The 19,803-nt window shown below is 39.5% G+C and overlaps 2 protein-coding genes across 5 annotated transcripts in view; both read right to left on the minus strand.

Moving 5' to 3' along the window:
* xpa (xeroderma pigmentosum, complementation group A) overlaps window positions 1-1,157 on the minus strand; it is a 41,791-nt gene extending 40,634 nt beyond the window's left edge. For all 4 annotated transcript variants that reach the window (XM_044028657.1, XM_044028656.1, XM_044028655.1 and 1 more), the window contains exon 1: window positions 679-1,157. In XM_044028657.1, coding sequence (XP_043884592.1) covers window positions 679-952 — 274 coding nt within the window. In that variant the 5' untranslated portion in view covers window positions 953-1,157. The remainder of the gene's footprint in view (window positions 1-678) is intronic.
* Window positions 1,158-2,880: 1,723 nt separating this feature from the next.
* Window positions 2,881-18,068, minus strand: slc24a2 (solute carrier family 24 member 2). The gene is made up of 11 exons (XM_044028649.1): window positions 17,469-18,068; window positions 15,206-16,336; window positions 9,592-9,627; window positions 9,278-9,389; window positions 8,950-9,057; window positions 8,481-8,519; window positions 8,289-8,368; window positions 7,836-7,973; window positions 7,644-7,733; window positions 6,367-6,533; window positions 2,881-5,954 (listed from the first exon to the last, which is right to left on the minus strand). The coding sequence occupies exons 2-11, from the start codon at window positions 16,127-16,129 to the stop codon at window positions 5,705-5,707; spliced, it is 1,944 nt and encodes a 647-aa protein (XP_043884584.1). The 5' UTR covers window positions 16,130-16,336; window positions 17,469-18,068; the 3' UTR covers window positions 2,881-5,704.
* Between the last annotated feature and the right edge of the window lie 1,735 nt (window positions 18,069-19,803).

Here is a 19,803-nt window from a genome sequence, read left to right on the forward strand (position 1 = left end):
CACACAGTGGTTTTTAATGAATTCACATTCAGTTCCTTTAATTTGAACAGCCTAAACCAGGGGCTACCAAACCTATTTGACCCTTAAAATTAAGATAATATCATAAAGGTTTTTTTTTTATACATATACAGTATACTATATTTAAAGAACTACAAAAAAACTGTTGACATGTCATTGCTGTTTATACCCAATCTCAAAGTGGAGAAAAAAGAGCTACTTTGAAATTAAATAAAACAATATTTGGATTGTATGTAGTTCATGCTTGAGAAAACCTGCCAGGCATAAGTATGTGGGTCCAAAGATGGACAGGACTCCAAATGTGTACTTCTTTGTGTGCACTTTACTTCATTTAAGTGTTGGGAATGGCTTTTGGCGAGGGTTTTTCAATATCGCATTTGATGTAGACATCTACATAAAGGGTGAAAAACATGGAAATAAAATAATAACAACAATAATAATAACAACAATAACAAATGTTTTTTCTTCAAAGCTACAAGGAGCCACTGCAGAGCGACTGAAGAGCCAACTTAACCAGTTAATGCCTATTCTTAATTCTTAACCTAACCACAATTCAGATCAGGTTTTGGTCTCCATGGCATGAAGACTATTGGTCCTGTTAGTATTTTATATTATGTTATATATTATATTATAAACACACACACACACACACACACACACCTGGCTCGTGCACCACCCTCCTGGTCCTGTGGTCTTCTTCTCCCTCCTCCTCCTCCTCGATGAAGAAACCTCCACCAGAGTCGATGGTTTTGGACACTTTGGAAGACGTTGCTCCCTCCACAGCAGACAAAGGGCGGCTGGCGACCCGGGCCTGTCGGAGCATCAGAGCGCGTTGCCGGTTCCTCTCGATCTTGGCCCGCATTGCTGCAGAGAGTTCGGTTTTCGGACTCTGCTCTGGTTCGGGTCCAGCAGCGTCCACTGCCTCTGTGTCCATGTTGTTTCCCTCATACAATGATCACCGCATGAGGGCGAATCAAACTATCTGCTCCCCGTAATAGACTCGGAATTATGCTCCGTTGACGGCGCTGACAGGCTGTTGTTACCAAAGTAAAACATGTATGTTTCCGTTGCCGTTTTAAAGTCATTTGAATGGTCTGTTGTTCACTTATCAAACAACATCCATGTTTCCGGTTTCTTCTTCTTCTCCTCCCTTCTCTCCTTTTTTATTTTGAACCTTTAGGCGCATTATCGCCCCTGGCGGATATGTAAAGTACAGCATCCAAATCACAGTTCACAGTCGTCAAATATTTCTAAGAGACTATTACTTTGATGACATTTTACCTTAACGTACAGTGTGTAACTCTGGGACGGATTATGAGCAGAAATGTAATGTAATATTGATGATGTAGGGGAAGTGTAATAATGTAAACATCTTAACTGTTCAGAAAACAACAGTTATTGTATTGTTTACTCGTTTTTAGTGTTTACAGAAATAATGAGTTGATATTGCCTTCACCTTAATGTCTTTTCCATATTCTTCTGTATTCTTTGTATTCTGGAATTATTGTGCAGTTAACATTTGTTGCCGCTAGTGGGCGCTGCTGCACCATGAGAGCAAAAGAGCGATATATATATATATATTCTATTTTCTTCCTTCATATTTAGAGATCAATAGTAAAAGTGTCCAATGTCTACGTCAAATGTGATATGGAAAACCAACCCAAATCCTGACAAAACTGTCCATCTTTGGATGCACATACCTGCCATGCCAGGGAAGTTTTCTCCAGCATGAACTACATACATGAACTACATAAAATCCAAATATTGCTTCATTTATTTCAAAGTGGGTTACTTTTTATTAATTATCCACCAACAATGGAAGGACTAGGTCTTCATAATTCTGTGGGGCAATCTCCACTTGGGTGTTACATACATACAAATGAAAAACATTACATGTAATATTATCTTAATCTTATCAAATGGGTTTGGTATTAATTTAAAATATATATATATATTTTCATTCTAAAGGTTGCAGACCCCTGCCTTAGACATTGAATGAGCCTTTACGTGGCATCACCTATGGTAACACACCCTGGAGTGCAAAACATGGCCCAGTGAAGTTCCATTGACACGCCAGTGTTTGTTTTTTTTGGACAGTTGTTGCCACATAGGGTGAATCATCAACAAGGAGACAAGTCTGTGCTTTCACAGGACACACCCAAGAGAAGAAGAGGAAAGGTGCTTTAAAGAGGCTTTCTGTTATGAAAAGGCCACCGTTCCCTGACGCGTTTGGGAAAGGAGGGGGTCAATTACAATTTGCAGTCTTACCATTAGATGTCACTACTTCTTCTTACACTAATCCTTTACCGGTTTAAAAATCTAGTCAAGTGAAAGTGAAGCATTGCTAATTTAAAACATATTCCAAATAAAAGTAGCTACCTTATTTACTTTCTGAACAGTGGAAGGAGGGTTGACAGTCTTTTCTTTGTCCTGCAAAAAGGGGATATGATTATCAAATATCAAACTGACTGCTTTTAATCAAAGGAATACCTAGTTCAATAATAAAAATAAAACATCACTGTGTGCCACTGTAGAGAGAGAGACACATAAACGGAAAGGCAGGGGGAAGGCAAATTAGTATGTCCTTTACTGACTGTCCTCAAGCATCCAGCGAATCCCTGTTGCATCCCACTGGACAAGGCCACACATGCTGCTGTCAAAGAAAAGCAGATCACATCCTGATAGATGAAACTGCAAATGTGATTGCCGCTGTGAGGAGTCCAAGGTGAGAGTGAAGTGACCTGTACAATTTAAATGGTTTGTTAACTTATCATTTTAATTGGATCCTTTTTGGTTAAAAGTGACATGCCAAATCAGTCATCATTAGTCTGTTTCTGGGCATTTAACTCAAAACACCAATTGTGAAAATGTGAGTTTTGATTTATTTGATCACATGACACTTTATACACAGTGGAGTGACACATGTTTTTACAGTATAATACACAGTTCAGATAGTACATGGATATGATCCCATGCTTGCATAATGTACACAGTAGATTCCAAAGTGAAAGCATTTCACCATTTGTCATGGTAATCAAAATAGTTGAGAAGATATTGCTAAATGCAGTCATACACACACGCACACGCACGCACACACACACACACGTGTCTCACATTCATATGAGATATGGAAACGATGCTGCATTTACAGGTTAAAATTAGAAGCTGGAGACTTACATTAAAAACTGTCTTCAGGTTTGTAAACTATGCTCTGACTATCATTACATACAGGCTTTTATGTACATGCCTTGTGTTACAATACAAAATACACAATTGACCTCTGGGGGAATGGGAATAATTGTGCTCAAATTCATGGATAAACTTAAACAAACATATATTAATTTGGAAAAAATATGTCGTGATTAGTGAAAATGTGAAAATAAAAAGAAATAGTATGGAGAATATAATGTATAACTGCTGTTTATAGACAATCAGATCCAGTTATGTGAAAAGGGAAAACCCATTTATGACATAGTTTTGCACTGAAACTATTTAACAATTAAACACTGAACAACTCCTGCACCAGTGTAGGAAACAAAAGCAGAGGAGGATGCTATTCAGAGTCTACAGGACCTTTATTGATTGTTTTCAAACAGATGAAAGCATTTTAAACATGTCTGGGATAATAACTTATCTCCCTCATATTGTTCTATTTGACATAGAAGGCAAAGGAAACATGTGTCATATGTTCTTCTGTGGCTGGCTGTGGGCGACTGGACTTGCTTGAGTTCAGTTGAATATGTTTCACCTCTCATTCAAGAGGCTTTTTCAGTGGGAAGAACTGACATAAGGTGTTCAGTTCAGGGTCACCTGAACTGTTTAACTTAATGACTCCCTAGACCGGTATCAGCCTCAGGTTCTTCCCACTAGATTAGTCAGAACTGAAAAAGCCTCTTGGATGAAACGTCTTCAACTCAAGCACGTCCATTTGCCCACAGCTAACTACTGAAGACTATGACCTGGATGACTGAGAAACTTACAATGACAAGTTATAATGTCTGTTATAATGTTTGTCTGAAAACCTGTTTGAATTCTTTAAAAACAATTGATTATCAAAATAGTTCACTGATAATTAAAGTAATCAATCGATACATTGAAGTAATCGATTGATTGTTTCAGCCCTATTTGTGAGATTCCCTTCATCAGTTTGTAGAAAATTAATGAGAAAAAGAAATCCTCAAGTCCCCATAAACAGAGAGGAAATGCACATTCTTCTTCATTGTAATCTTTTTTGCAAACCTTTTGGAATATGTGCACTGGATAAAGTCATGGAAACCATTCTTTACCTTTAAATTAAAATGAAGATATTTAATTTGTATTAATGTAATGTAATGTAACTCTGATTGAAAGGAATTCGAGAACAATGTGGGATGTTTTCCTCGTCCATGTTTGGAGTTACGTACAGAGAAGTTTGCATTTTATGTCATAGACATAAACATATGTGCACACACATATTTATATTTATATGTCCATTATGTATCATTTCTCTTAAAACAAGCTAGATTTCAAACTGTACGTCATAAAATAAAAAAAAAGAAGGTATCGTGTGAACATCACAATGATGGACACATTAGGCCTATATGATATACAAAAGGCCTACAGCAGCCTACAGCAATGTATATGCATTACACAGCATTATACAGTACTTGGCATCAGTCGTTACATCACAGAAACCATTTTGTTTTTATAAATGCATCCATTCAAGAGAGAGACGTTAACCACAACAGAGAACATGAAACTGTCGTCCTCCCGTCATTGTCCTTTCTCACTGGGAGCATTTCACTGCACCAGAAACTGTCCAGTTTTTTTGTCAAGCAAATTAATTAATCTCTTGTTCTAAAGTGGTGCAAGTAAAGGCAGACAGATAAAAGAACCAAACAGGGAAATAACCAAACTTACTTACAACCTTATGACACAAAAAACTCAAATAAAATAGTTGGAATATATTGATAAAAGCAGAAATAATGAGCATGATACATCTCATCCACTTCAGTCTTGGTCCATGCTACACTCTGTCTAGCAGCTATTGTTTTTCTCAGTACATAGCTATAACATGGAAAGTAGAAATGCTGAATTTGAAAGCAACACTAAAGCATCTCTCTGCTGATGACATTGCAAAGCCACACAGGTGGTGGAACGGACAGAGTTAAAATCTTTAGGTCTGAGAAGCAGCAGCTTTTTTTAGACAGATGTGTTTCCCCAGTTTGATATATATGATCCCACCAGATCTCTGCCAACAAACAAACAAACAAAAACAAAGTCGTTTTCACCACCTTGAGTCTTACACTGCCTCGTAGTCCTTTAATTAAAAAAAGAAAAGAAAAAGAGTTTCTCATTTAAAGTTTCCATGCAGGTGGTGTTCCAATCACTTTCAGCATATAATAGGTAGTGGATAACAAGGAGTTTCTCTGACTGGGTGGCATAAGTCCATGAATGAAGGACTGGCTCGTCTACCACTTCTTCAAGGCTGTGATGCACCAGTCTGCACTTGTGTATGTTTATGAGTTTGCTTCAGGTACAGGTTGAACGTGAGCGTGTGGATGTAGAGCCGAGTATCTGCGAGTGTGCAGTCTGATACTGAGCGTGCATGTGTGTGTGTGTGTGTGTGTTTGGGTCAGCACGATAGATCATTGCACACATGTATGTTTACTCTCTGAGAATCAATCAGTCACTCTGTCTCTCACTCTCAGATGGTGATGGGACAGGAGATGATTTTGTCCTCCAGCATGACGCTGACGACGAGGAACACGAAGTAGAGCAGGAACATGAGAAAGCCCAGAGACTTGCTCATCTTCCACTTGCAGGTTGCAATGGACATGATGACGAAGAGGAGCATGAGGAAGAGGAGGACGATGGCACAGAACAGGCCGTTGCTGCTCACCTCTATTGGTTTGAAGTCGTTGATGATGTTGTAGAGGAGCCAGGGGAATGGCAGACTGGGAGGAGGACAAGCAGAGAACATTCAGGTTGTTGTTGATGCTCTGATTCACAGCTAGCGCTCTTGTGTTACTTACTATCTTATATGTATCCTGTAAGTATACACATTACATGTCACTCTCTGGGTGATGGAAGCAGGGTTTTAACAAAGGGGTAAGACATATGTATGTTGTGACTGCCCTATACTCTGGATTATTTGTCTGTTCTCCTTGACTCATCATGTGATTTTGAAGGGTTGGAGGGTGAGGATGATGATGATAGGGGAAGTGAGGATATGGGGTGATTGAAAAAAGAAACCAAACACTGCTCTGTTCTGTCCTGTTTTGTTGTTTCCAATCTTCCCTATGATCTAACTGTAATGGTGCCACTGATGACAAGAAAAAGTTTCTCCTTGTCGTATGTGGGACTCACCCCACAGTGATATCAAAGATGTTGGAGCCCACAGAGCTGGACACGGCCATGTCACCGAGGCCTTTTCGTGCCACAATCACACTGGTGATGAGGTCAGGGATTGAGGTTCCGGCAGCTAATATGGTCAGACCCATGATTTCCTCGGTAATCCAGAAAGTCTCTCCAACCTGGTGGGAAGAATGAATCGCTTCATGTTGCAGCAGCACAGTTTTGATACACCGTAGAGTCAGAAAAGGCATTATCTTCTGCAGTCTTGTAACTGGTTTGTCAGGTAAATTTTGGATTAAATAAGATTAAATAAGATCATATTTGATATTATTGATTAAGCCAATTGCTACAGCTTGTTAATGTATGTTTTGCCATCTCTAATGTTGTGTATTAAGTACAACATTCATTAAGACATAACCTTTGTTAACACAGACTATTATCTTTATAAACTCTGCTATTACAGCTATTACTGTATGCCAAAGTGCGTGGTCAGTCTATCTTCTCTGTACACGTATATATTCTAAGTATGGACAACTGAGGCTCATATATTTCATTTTCATGAAATTATTTGTTTATCCAAAATTATTTTAGCATGATTCTGCAACCTTAAAAGCACAGTATGTCATTTTAATGACATCGGGAAGCAGTGTAACACCGGATATTTCCTTCCTCACTTTGACATGACATTTCATAGGAGGTTTGCCCCAGGTAAAGTGAGTCTAAGTACACTACACAAATTACATAACATGTTATTTACATGTTACAAATACACTAGTCAGCAAAATATATATATATTTGTCTCATTGTTTTTTTTTTATTTTAATGCAGAAATGGTACATAATATACTGTATCTTTAAGTAGAAATGAGTGAATGAACACAGATGTGGTCAGAACTGAAACTGTAATGAGTGGTGCAATTTACTTGGAAAAATAAAGAAACACTCTGCCACTGTTGCACAGACTGAGGGGGGAGCATTTCCCTGCTGGCACAAGCAGGATTATAATCCTTATGGCACTTTTTTGTATTTTATCTGACAGTTGCACACAATAGTTAGATCGCACATATCTCCAGAAAAAAGCGGAGGCTTCTCCTTGCACACATAACCCCACTGCTTCAGACCTGTCCTTGCATTTGTGCTGTTAAAATAGAACGCTCTTCGTCGATCTGGCTGTGGCTCAAGGCAGATTAGTCGGGATTAGCTGCCGTGGTCACACATTCAACACCCTTGACTGCTGCACCCTGGTAAGAGGTGGCTTCAGAAGTACTACAGTAGAAACAGAAAATGTACCTGGTGAGCCCACCACACCATCAGGTAGGAGAAGAAAGCAATCCAACAGATGGCGCCAAGAAAAGTGACGGGGAAAAAACGTGCTGAGCTCTGGAAATAAGTAAATGAAGACAAAAATAAAAATGTCAAACAATAGAAAATCCCACCCAAGTATGGGAACATGTAATATTATACATGCACGTGTGTGGTCACCTCTCGCCTGACGTCGGGCAGTGTGATCCACAGTGGAAGGACAATGGGCAGGATTACAAGGTAAGTGAGTCTTTTCCTGTTTGTGTCTGGCCAGGCCAGGCTCAGAGGCTGGTCTTCATCCTCCTCTTCCTCACCACCCTGAGGAGAGGTTTGTATGTTTTTACTGTATATATCAGTATATGTATTTACAGCAATGGTGAAACCACGACTGAGTGAAACGTGTGTCTATTTATTAAAGATTTTTTTCTATACATGCTTGAGGTTCCTACAGAAATAAAAGGCTTAAACGATTGCCGTGTTGATGCCAGTTGATGCTCCAAGAAAAATCTCTTCATAACTAACATTCCTGCCTTTCTTTATTACTGACCAGGTCGACAAAGACATTTTTCTGTGAGCAGCAACTGGGGCGTGGACACTTTCTTCCCATCAGAACCCTGATGACAAAAATCGTACCTCTTCTCCTCCTACGACACCATTCATGGGTGGTGTGACTTCCACTGCTACGTTCGTACTGTTGGGGATGTTTTTATCGGCTTGAAGAAAGAAAAAGGAGAGAGCAAAAAGGATTTTAAATACCTCTCATAAGAGCAGTGTGGTCAAATGTACTTAAGTGAAATAGTAAGAAAAAAAGATGAAACTTTGTACAGTTTGCATTTCTTGAAAGTTGGGTCTTAGAGGAGACTCCTGTGTCGGGAAACACAATATCCTTGTTAATTTTCTCAGCAAACAAATTAAAAACTGTTACTCAATAATGAAATTAAGTAAATAAAATGACTTTGTAAGCTGCCACTGGGTCCCATGTGTTATTAAAAATATCACAGTAAAAGTGGGGGAAGCTTAGTGATGATTTCACTCTTTGGCAACAGTGCACACACTTTAGAATGTAACGTACAAATTCAATACAACTACGTACAGTTATGTGTCACAATTGTATTACCATTATATAATTACTCCTTTATGTCCCTTGTTTCACCTGCGATTAATATACTGTAGATTAATCTGTGAGCAGTTTTAAAATCCACCAACTAGCCACTGTTACTGTAATGTGACTCATTATCTGCTAATTGACCTGTCTTTGGGTTTCCACATATTACAATTCATCACTGTTACCCACCTACACCGTTGGCAGTGGCAGCGGCAGCAGCAGCGGCAGCGGCAGCGTCTTCTTTACACTTCTGCTTGGCCATTTTGTGAAGGATTGAGGCCTTTTCTTTGAAATGTCCTGAAGTAAGTGAGGAAATAAGAACTTTCTATAAGTTTGTGAATTAATGTAAATGAATGCATCTGTGCAGTGGGAATGTTTCATGTTTCAAACCCTAAACACAATATTTTAAAGCATCGTATAATATTAACCTTTAGTTTAATTATTGGTGGATGAATGTACTGTAATAATCAGTGCATTGTCGTTTCAGTGCGTGGGTATTCCCCTCTTACACCCCTACCTTCATCGCTGAGTGGGTCCAGTGTGTGTATCATGAGCTGGAAGATGCTGTTTCTCATCAGAGAGTTGTGCAGAGAAGCACAGCTGCCCTCTCTCTGGAGTCTGGGTTTTGCCTGCGACAAAAACACTCTCATGTAAGCAAATGTGAAAATGTACATATTTATTCTGGTCTAATCTCTCTAGTTAATTAAAATATTGGAAAAAAATGAACGTTTGTAATCAAATGCAGTACAAACCATAATATAATATAGCTAGAAACCTAATTTGCTTACAGTACTTAATGATAAGTTAAAAACACGCAGAAAAAAAACATACCATCAGCTTGTTCTCATCATCTCCTGGTGCAGTTATCTTGGGGAAAACAGAAACAAATATATGTTGTCTTTTACAGCTCTACACATACAGTGACACAAAATAGCAGTAGTCAAATAGCAGTCAACAATAATATTTAATGTTTCTTAAACACTGGTGTTTCAGTTTGTGTTGCTCTCTGTTAGTGAGAAAAAAAGGGAAAGTGCAGATCCAGAACAGATCAAAACACAATATTTGAAATTTAAAATGTAAAAAACACTTAAATGAAAGAAACACAAGCATCAAAAGCAACGGCCACTCACAAAAACCAAGCAGCGTTTTGTCCCATATAATTTTTTTGTTATATATATTTTTTTTAATTTACTTTCAACACATAAACATATAGACAGACTTTGTCCCCAATTAGACAAATTTTCCCCAGTTGATTGGTCATTTGTCAAAAAATTAAATATTTGAAACACATAAAGAAGTGAACTCACACAATTCTTCTTCAGAGGACATATACAGCACAAACACACAAAAAACAAACAAACACACACACACACACCACTGAGGGGTGGGTTTGACAAAAGTACACGAGTGATGTCAGGTGTGGAAGGAAATCAGGGATTTGGAGATCAAACAAGTGCGATTGCAGAGTTTTGTGCGATTGCAGAGTTTTGTGTGAATGTACATTAATTGCTGTTACACTGACCACCAAAGGATTCTAATTATTTTTATAGATAGATGGGGGAGGTTTGCACAGACTGTCATAGTGTCCTACCCTGTCCTATACTCTGTAAAGAATCAAGACTTTAGCTAAATCTTAAAAAATCTGAAGTGTGTAGAAATAAACTTGTCGTTATATTTGTCTATAATTAATAAATGATTAATGATATTTGTGACTACAAAGGATCATAGTCTCTGTACCCAGTAACTACAAAACATAGTTTGATAGATATGTTTTCACATAGACTTTAACTTTATACATTTTAACAAATTAATAGAATAAATTGTCAACCTAACAAAAAAGAAAGAAAAGAAAATGAAACGATCGAAGTGATCAGTTCCTTCAGTGTATTTTCCCAACTAGGGATGGGAATCAGTATCGTTCAAAATCACTAGATCGAATATCAGATAGACAAAAATGTAAAATATGATACAAATCAAACGTCCCTATCACATGCTTCACTATGCAAAAATATAAATAAACATCAGCAAAAGCATTTTAGCTAAGTGATGTTTTGTCAGTTTATTTATTACTTTTGGGAGAACAATATTTGTTACAAAGCTGGAGAATTATGTGAAATGACTCGGCAAAAATGTGTTCTCAGCTTTGGACACAAAAAGGTGATATGGTCCCATCCCGATTCCCAACATACAGATCACAGAGGGACTTCCCTTCCAGTTACACGGCCAATACATTCTATTACATTCTTCCAAAATGGCTACCATCCCAATATATTACGTAATTCCCTAACATATAGCACTATACAAATACATTTTGATTTGATTTGATTGGCAGAAACTTAATATATTGTTTGTATATAACTGTCTTATTATTTGACAGTAAACTTAATCCTAAAAAAAATATTTCATATGTACTTTAGGCAAGGGCCTTTCTTTACAGAGTGGGCCAAACTTGCATTACTATGTTTCCATAGCAGCCTTAATGGAAAACTCAATTTGTTTTACAGTCTAACTATTAGGTTAGGTTATCTGTGTCTACTAGTTAACACCAACCCATCTGTCAATTACTGGGCTGGCTGTCTTTAACAAACTTGTTGTGGACGTTGGATAACACTGTAAACATGTTTGAAAAAAGTCAGTTACACTAATTATAAGAAGTTATAAGTTATAATAAGAGACATCACTAGTGTGTCTTTAATATAAATAAGAGCTGAAGCAACTGTACATGTCCAAATTCATTCAATACAGTGCACCAAGACCAGAATGTCTCTCTCTCTAGTGTCCACCTGACCATCCAAGCTGTTGGACTTAGCCAGGATTAATCGACAAAGATCACCCCTTTTAGACTGGTTATTTTCAAGCCTGCGTGTGAAGTCCTGCGGTCACTTTCACAGGTCACTGTGCTGTCAAGAAAACATGATCTCACATCATCTCTGATCAAATTACTGCAAGCTTTTAATTGATGATTTGCTCTTTCATACACATTTTGGGGGGTATTTTTACCCTTTGTTAGATATAACAGAGAAGTGTGAACATGGAATGGGGGAGTGGACCCACAGCAAAATAATCCAAGCCATGCTCAAACACTGCAGAGGGCCTAACCTGCAGGGCACCAGCTCAATCAGCTGAGCTATCTGGGGCCCCAATTATTGATGGTTTTTGCCTAAATAAATGCTCTAAAAATGTAACGCAAGAAGCTCCAGTCACATCAATGGCAATCCTGGTGGTCAAACATGGAAATCACAGCTGATGTTAAAGAATAGCCTTTGCAATTTTTCAAAAGAGATTTTAAAATATAAAAACACACAGTCGGTCAAAATTAAGCCGGTCAAAGTTGAATTGAATTGTTTAACGTTAATGCTGATGTCACGTTTATGATGATGTCACTGTTAAAATAAAACAGTTAAAACAGTTAAACAGAAGAGGGTTTTGGATGGGGAAATTTACAATTTTACCACTTAGTAACCAAATAATTATAACCTTTGCTAAACAGTTACTAATCTAATGACTTAGTCTGTTTAGTCACACTACATTGTGCTTGCATTGTGACTCAGGGCAGAAGTTGTTAATGGCAAGAAGAATACGGACATCTTGTCTGCAGAGGACAAGGGTGACCATGTGCTGGACGGTGTGTTTATTGTCGTCACTGCAGGTAAGCAGTCCATAAGGGGATCAGAGAGGATTGGCATCTTTGGTGTCATCAGCAAGCAAACCACCACATCTCCCTCTCTCCCTGAAACATAGACTGCATGCAGCACGTATAATCTATAGAACCTCCTCAATAATGCATAAACATAAAATCTACACCAGGTTATAAGCAAAACTGCAGGCTGTGAGAGGAGCAGTCAGTCATTTCTCTCAGTGATTTGCTGATTCCTGCTCCTTCAAGGAGCATCTGACTATTATTAGCGACTCTAATGGGATTAGAGAGCATTAAACTGGGGGATTATTTAGCAGTAACCCACACATGAGAGCAAGGTAGTTGGACAGCAAGTGCCGGACAACTGGGAGGGAAAAGCTGCTCTTGGTTTGTGGGGTGGCTGCCTAATAAACAGCTGATTCCCAGAAGGGCACTAAAGTCAACCAGAGCTTCTGCTTCTGTATCAGCACACTGATGTACTGGCTCACAGACTTGCTGGGGGGAAACGGAACATGACATTTACAAATACTACACAGTTCAAATGACACACCTAGATTTTCGTTTACATTTTAGTGCTGTCAAAATGAACACACTAACCACTGTGATTATTTCCGTAGCTGACCTTTGACCAAGAATGGTAACACATCCTCCACCCTGGCTAAAGACCAAAATAGGTAGAACTAGGTGGAAAATCTCACTTAAAAATTTTAACAGTCTATGATACAGGAGTGTGTTAGTCTTGGGCAAATAACATAACATGCAAGTGAGAGGCCAAGTGATATTTTGGCTAACTAGATCTAGATCTATTATATCACAAATATACAAATCATATGAAGAAGCTGATCAAAGAGGCTTCAGCAAATACAGGCCTACATAGTCCGCCATGTCCGCCACTGTTGGGTAAACTTTGCCTAACCAAATCTTTGTGCAAGATCCCCGTTTGGGCTACAAAGTTTGAGGAAAATGTTAAACGTGATTTGATTGGCTAGAACCTGTGCTGGAATATTTGCAAAGCAAGATTTGATTGGCTGAAGCTTGACCTAAAGCTGACCATTCCTCAAGTTCTCTCTTCAAATGTGAAGCAACAGGCCGACAATGCACACAACCATTAATTGTTCAGCCCTTTTCAACAATAGTGCCTGACTGTAACAATCCTTTGTATTCATTCTAAATTGATTCTGTGGTTTTACATTTGAATATCAATGATTACAAGACACAATCAATTAATCACAGCAAATCATTTGATGTGTAGGTCAAATTTGTCAGTAGTTTGACAGCCCTGATTTATTTTCATACATCTAGAATCAAATAAGCAAACCTCTAAATAAAAGCAAATCATGTGTTTTCATTATCACCAACAGTGTTACAGGTTTAAAGGTTTAAAGCAGATGTAATTGGAGGAGCATGACTTCTACTCGTCTGAATTTATCTTCACAAATGACTTTGTTTAGAAGTGGACTTCTCTTCATAGGCCTATGATGATACAAATGTTCATACTTTATGGGGTAAAATAAAGTAGCACTGCACTGGTACATGCCCCTGAAGAACTGGTGTTGGGTGATGCTGGTCTAAGTTTTAACATTTGTTCACCTGAGCGCCGTATGAGATTACAACATTTGAGAGCAACAGATCTGACTCAAGCGGCACACGCGGACAGAACATACAGCAGACAGAGAGACAAACGTGAAAAACATGCGTTTGTGTGTTCAACCTTCACATCGTCAGTTCTCTAATCTCAAAATTATACTCGTCCCGTCCTCTCCTCCCTGAAAGCTGACATGAAGTGATTGGATAAGTGATTGCAGGGTTCTAAGTGTGTCACAATCAGCTAAACCCGTCAACAGGAGTCACATTGTGCAAGAGCACCACGGAAGAATAGACAGCAACGTTCCACCTCCAGACTGTCCTGTGTGTGGTCTGTGTTTGATGAAGTGAAACCACAAACACTCAGAGCGAAGGCGAGTCAGGAGACACTCCTGTCCACTTCAGCCAATGTCATGACAAAGACAAGGGAAGCTAAAGGGGATGGAGTGTGCTGATGGGGAGATTTCACAATCTGCATCTTTGTATTTTTTGGTTTGTCTAATGTCTAACCATTTGATTTGTAGTTTCAGCAATGTTATAATGATAAAGGTTAAAGTGTCATGTATTCAGTGTGACCTGCCCTGACACCTGAACAATAGTACGACCCTGGTTTTCTTAAAACTGGAGTGGACTCGTAAATTAATGTTATTGGTAAAATTTGTGTTATATCTGCAGTGAAAAAGATGCCTGAGCTTTATGAGCTTCATGAGTAACATAAAGAATTACCTGCAGCAAATAAATAATTACTATTTCAGGAAGAACAATGGCTATGTTTGTACTTTAATCCAGAGCCTGGCTGGATTTACTGTATGTCTGGACTGAGTTACTAAAAGTAGTGAGTGAACATGAAACCTTTACCTCGACTTAGTCAGCATGAAGACACTACAGAGACAGGCTCTGCATCTGACACTGCATGAGCCACACAGGTGGCAGGATAAGACAAATCTTTATATCCCTGCCGAGGGGAACCAAGGATGGTTTGGCTGCCTGACAGAGTTCTGTCTTCTCTGCCACCAAGTAACATCAGATTTCTAGAATAGGAGGCTATTCTCAGCATTGTTGTCTCTGGTATGCTTAAAGATTTTGTTGTGCCTGATGAGGATGCTCCTTCAGTGAATGACAGTATTGGGGTACATGGTTGTGTGCATGGATGGATGACGGATGGATGGACCCACATTGAAAAAAGGAAAGGAAAGGAAAAATGGATGGATGGATGAAGCTCACCTTTGGTGCAGTCACCAGCTCTTTCACCTGGTTGTTGCCTATCCTGCTCTTGATGAAAAGTTCTACTTTGGCATTGAACTTCATGAACGTCACATAAGCAGTGTAGCACAGCAGCAGGCCGATACTTTCCTCCATAACGATTTGATTATCCAGAAAGAAGTAGATGAGCATGAGCAAGCCAATGATGTAGAAGGAGACATCTCGAAACAGAGGCCACCAGGTGAGGTTCAACACCTCTTTAGAGAACAGGGCGCACATCCCAATCACAAACAGGATGTTGAATACAGCTGAGCCCACAATGGTACCAATACCCACATTACTGTGAGAGATAAAAACTCCAATAACAGAGGTGAAGAGCTCTGGGGCGGAGCCACCAGCTGCCATGAAGGTGGCCCCGGCCACATCGTCAGAAATCTCCAGCTTTTCTGTGATGACTGTGAGCGCAGGGACGAAAAACTCATCGCAGACGATGGCTAAGGCTATGAACATGTACATCATGCCAAACATATGAAGCATCACGTAGCCCTCACGTCTCTCCTCCACAGTGAAGTAGTCCTTTGGATAATCCCCTTGATTCATGTGGACATCAGCTGATGGCATGGATACAGGTGTGTCCTCAGGTGCAGCTGAGAGGTTCTTGTACTGCAGAAGAGTTCTATGGGGCACTGCAGCCTCTGCTGAATCCTCAGCACCCGATGCCAGCCCTGAGGCCACTGTCGTGGCCAGTGACAAGGCACTCCATGAACAGACTGTGCAGACCACCACGAGGCTGACGGCGAACCCCAGAATCCGTCCGGGCCGCAGCTTTCTCCTGAAGCGCTGGTAGCGGCGTCTGGTGCAGCTGCTGTGAGGACCCAGAAGAGCGGAGCTTGAGGAGGCCACCGTATCTTGCCTTCTTATGGGTAGCATGAAACCCATGGCCATTGGTGTAGGTTGTCAGGCAGAGTGGAAATGTCTGGAATCACCCCCCAAAGCTGGGTTAGTGGTGCTGGTGGCTGAGAGGGTGGGGGTTTAACAGGCCGCAGCGGTTCACCGATTTTTTTGCATGCTGCTCCCCGGTCTAAACACAATGGAGACCCGGAAGTCTGATTCCTGGATCCAGCCCATTGGAAGGTTCCCTCATATTAATCACTGGATGAAAAAAGCAATTGTTTATGTAAGTCAGGAGATTGAAAAAACACATACATTTGGAGTAAGAACATACAGTTACATGAGTGTGGGGCATCTTTTTTAAATTCTTCGGCTCCTGACACTCACTCACAGGCCTATAGCCTCACTCACAGTACTTATTTGCAGTAGTGGAAAGAAACAGAGTACATTTACTCAAGTACTTTCTCAAGTAAACATTTGAGACCCTTTCATTTTCTGCTACATCTCAGTGGAAAATATTATTCCTTTTTAAATCAGTATTTATTACCTGTTCCTAGCTACCTAAAATGTGAAGGTTTTTCATATAAAAATCACAAATATGGTTTTCTAAGATAAACACACTCAATGGTGTATATAAATGAGCTCAACCTCAACTTGAATATAAGTCATAACTTCAGGTTTTATAATGATATGACAAGGAGTGTGACAATTCTGCATGACAACTTATATTTTAGTACTTTATTACTGAGTAAAGGTGGAAGAAGGCATTTGAGTATTTTACTGTCTTCTATTGGTTTTACTCCATTAAAAGGTCCTGGATAGTACAGAAATTCCATTGACATGTGACTACATAAAACATCTACACTATTCTATTAAAAGTAGCTTTTGAGAAAAATTGCTAATTGTTTTTGATAGGAGCAGTATTAATAGCAACAGTTATGTTAGAGCACTGTGGCCTTCTTGAAATTGTGCTGAGAAGCTGCACCGAGATAGGCGAAGCTTGGACATTAGTGAAAGCTCATTAGGAAGCTATTTAATCCCTGAGAAGACATACTTAGTTTGGCCGTGGCTTCTGCACACTGTTGCCACTGCACAAAGTCAAAAAGATGATACCAAAAAAAAAACTGGATGAAAAATAAGATGCTCATTTACAGATCAGCCATTAGGCTACAACTGCAATGTTGGACGTTATTTTCCACAATGAACAGTATAAATCTGCTGGCAAACACCATTGTCAGTCATTGTAAAACTTTTATTTCACAAATCACACTGTGCTCCAGCAGCAGCTCTTCAAGAGACACTCTGGATTTCATGAAGAACTGAGCATGAAGACAAAGTACAGCTGTACACACAAAAAAAGACAAAACACAAGCATCGTTAATTGTTCTCATACCGCTTTTGGATATTTCCCGTTCCGCAGGAAGAACTCCAGCAGGTCGGGCAGCACCAGAATATTCCACTAAACTGAATCTCAAGGGAAACAAAATGTCACAGGAGGACTCAGTGTTAAGTGTGAAGGTTCTAACAGCAAACCCTCAGTGAGATTTTCCTCTCAGCAGAGGTGGAGCTCCAGTACATCATTTGACTCTGCCTCCCTTCTCCTTCCTTACCCTCCCTCCCTCTGTCTGTCCATGCCACTGTCCAAGAACGAGGATCAGTGCCGTCTCTAACACCATCCCCCCTTTCCCGTCTCCCTGAGTGTTGCGTATCGTTTCCTCCCAACCCCACATCCAAGAAAATGTTCTCTTCCAAAATGAGCTTATGGAGCTCGATGAGGCTGAAGCCTATTGTGCCATCAGATCATAGAGCCGTACATGAAGCTCTTGCAAACTATCCTAATGGCTCTGTGACACAATGTGCATCGAGCTCCATAACCTTGAAATGAAGGTGTTAGGATGAATGAAACTTACATCCTCATTCTGGCACATTATTTTTATCAAATGTTCTGTCAATTGTGTATTTTTGGTGAATAACAAGGCTTTCTTCATTTATTTCCCCCCCCTCGTGAGCTTTTCTAGTCTTGATGAGCTGCTTTACACCACAGTTTTGCTATTCACACGCTGGGTTTAACACGACATGGGTTTAAGTGTCAAGGACACATATAGACGAGCAGAGCCAGGAATTTAACCCACAACCTTCCCGCTGAAAAATAACTTGCCCTACCACCGAGCTACCATGGCTCAATCCTTACTTCTAGTACATTTACACTTCTTTAGTACATTTTATATCAGAAAATTACATTTGATACTTAAGTACAGTAAACGTCATATACTTAAAGACTTTTACTTAAGTAATATTATAAAAAAGAGAGTCATTTTCTGGTATCCCTTTTAGGTACTTTATACAAGACTGCCCACATGTCTGTAATTGGCTTTGAGCACAACACCTGCTCTTAAAGGACAATCCTGCATCCTTCACATATAGCACAACAGCAAAGCCTACTGACACATGCTAATCTGGACCCTCGCACAGGCAGCACACCGAGACGCTCAAGTGCAGAATCACAGTATAGTGTGTGTTAGGAAGGCCTTTAGGAGACGACCTCCTCCTCCTCTTTTTCACCAAAAGAGTCAAATTAATAAGGAAACGAAAAACACATCTCCCCCTCTTGCCCAGAGACTCAAGTTTGCCAAATAGTTTAAGGATCCAATCCCACATGAACCAAAAGACTAATGTTCCTTATGAATTACAGTACTGTGCAAAATCTCAGGCCGTCTGTAGATTTGTTATTTTTTTAGCAAAGCTATAATGACCATGTTGTCGAATGACTTGTCACTTTATTGGAACACATCCAGAAACAACAGGAAACACGTATGCAGTTTTAAAATGACCACTTCTCCACAGGTTAACGTGTCAAGCATGTTGTTCCCTATTCTGTTGTGAATAGGGAACAACATTTGAGCTCATTGTCACGATGTGGCTGAAGCTTTCAGTTCTCATGGGCTTCCATATGTTCCTCCCATTAAGGAGGTGCTATGTGTATGACAGTTGGATTGGTATGCTGTGACTGTCATTGAGTTCAACTCATACAACGTGTGTGTGTGTGTGTGTGTGTGTGCGTATGTGTGTAATGCTCAAGCATGTCTTGAATAAACCTGGCACAATAGAGCACAGGTTTTACCAGTAACATTAATAAGGGTTTAAGAGAGTCAGGGCGATGCTGTCAGGGCGGGTCACCCTAAATGATTGACACGTTAACCTGTGGAGAAGTGGTCATTTTAAAACTGCATACATGTTTCCTGTCGTTTCTGGATGTGTTCCAATAAAGTGACAAGTCATTCGACTACATGGTCATTATAGCTTTCAGTCACAACTGTCAGTCACAGCATACCATCCAACTGTCATACACATAGCACCTCCTTAATGGGAGGAACATATGAAAGCACATGAGAACTGAAAGCTTCAGCCACGTCACAATGAGCTCAAATGTTGTTCCCTATTCTGTTGTGTACCTCTGTGTATATAGGAGAGAATAGAAATGTAAAATAAATTGCATTTCAATAGGGTTCTACGCACTTTGTGCTTGAACCCTAATGAATATTCTTTCAAATAAATCATCAAATAAAACAGTTTTTTAAGTATCGTATAATTATAGTAAAATATATTTGATATTTTTTCAATTAATTATTTAATTAATCAATTAAGAAAAAAGTATTAATATAAACTTTGGCAGCTGGTGACACATTCCCTGCTGGGAACCAGCTTTTGTTTCTCACTTCCTACTGTTC

This window comes from Solea senegalensis, linkage group LG6 (assembly GCF_019176455.1).
Source record: "Solea senegalensis isolate Sse05_10M linkage group LG6, IFAPA_SoseM_1, whole genome shotgun sequence".
NCBI lineage: Eukaryota > Metazoa > Chordata > Actinopteri > Pleuronectiformes > Soleidae > Solea > Solea senegalensis.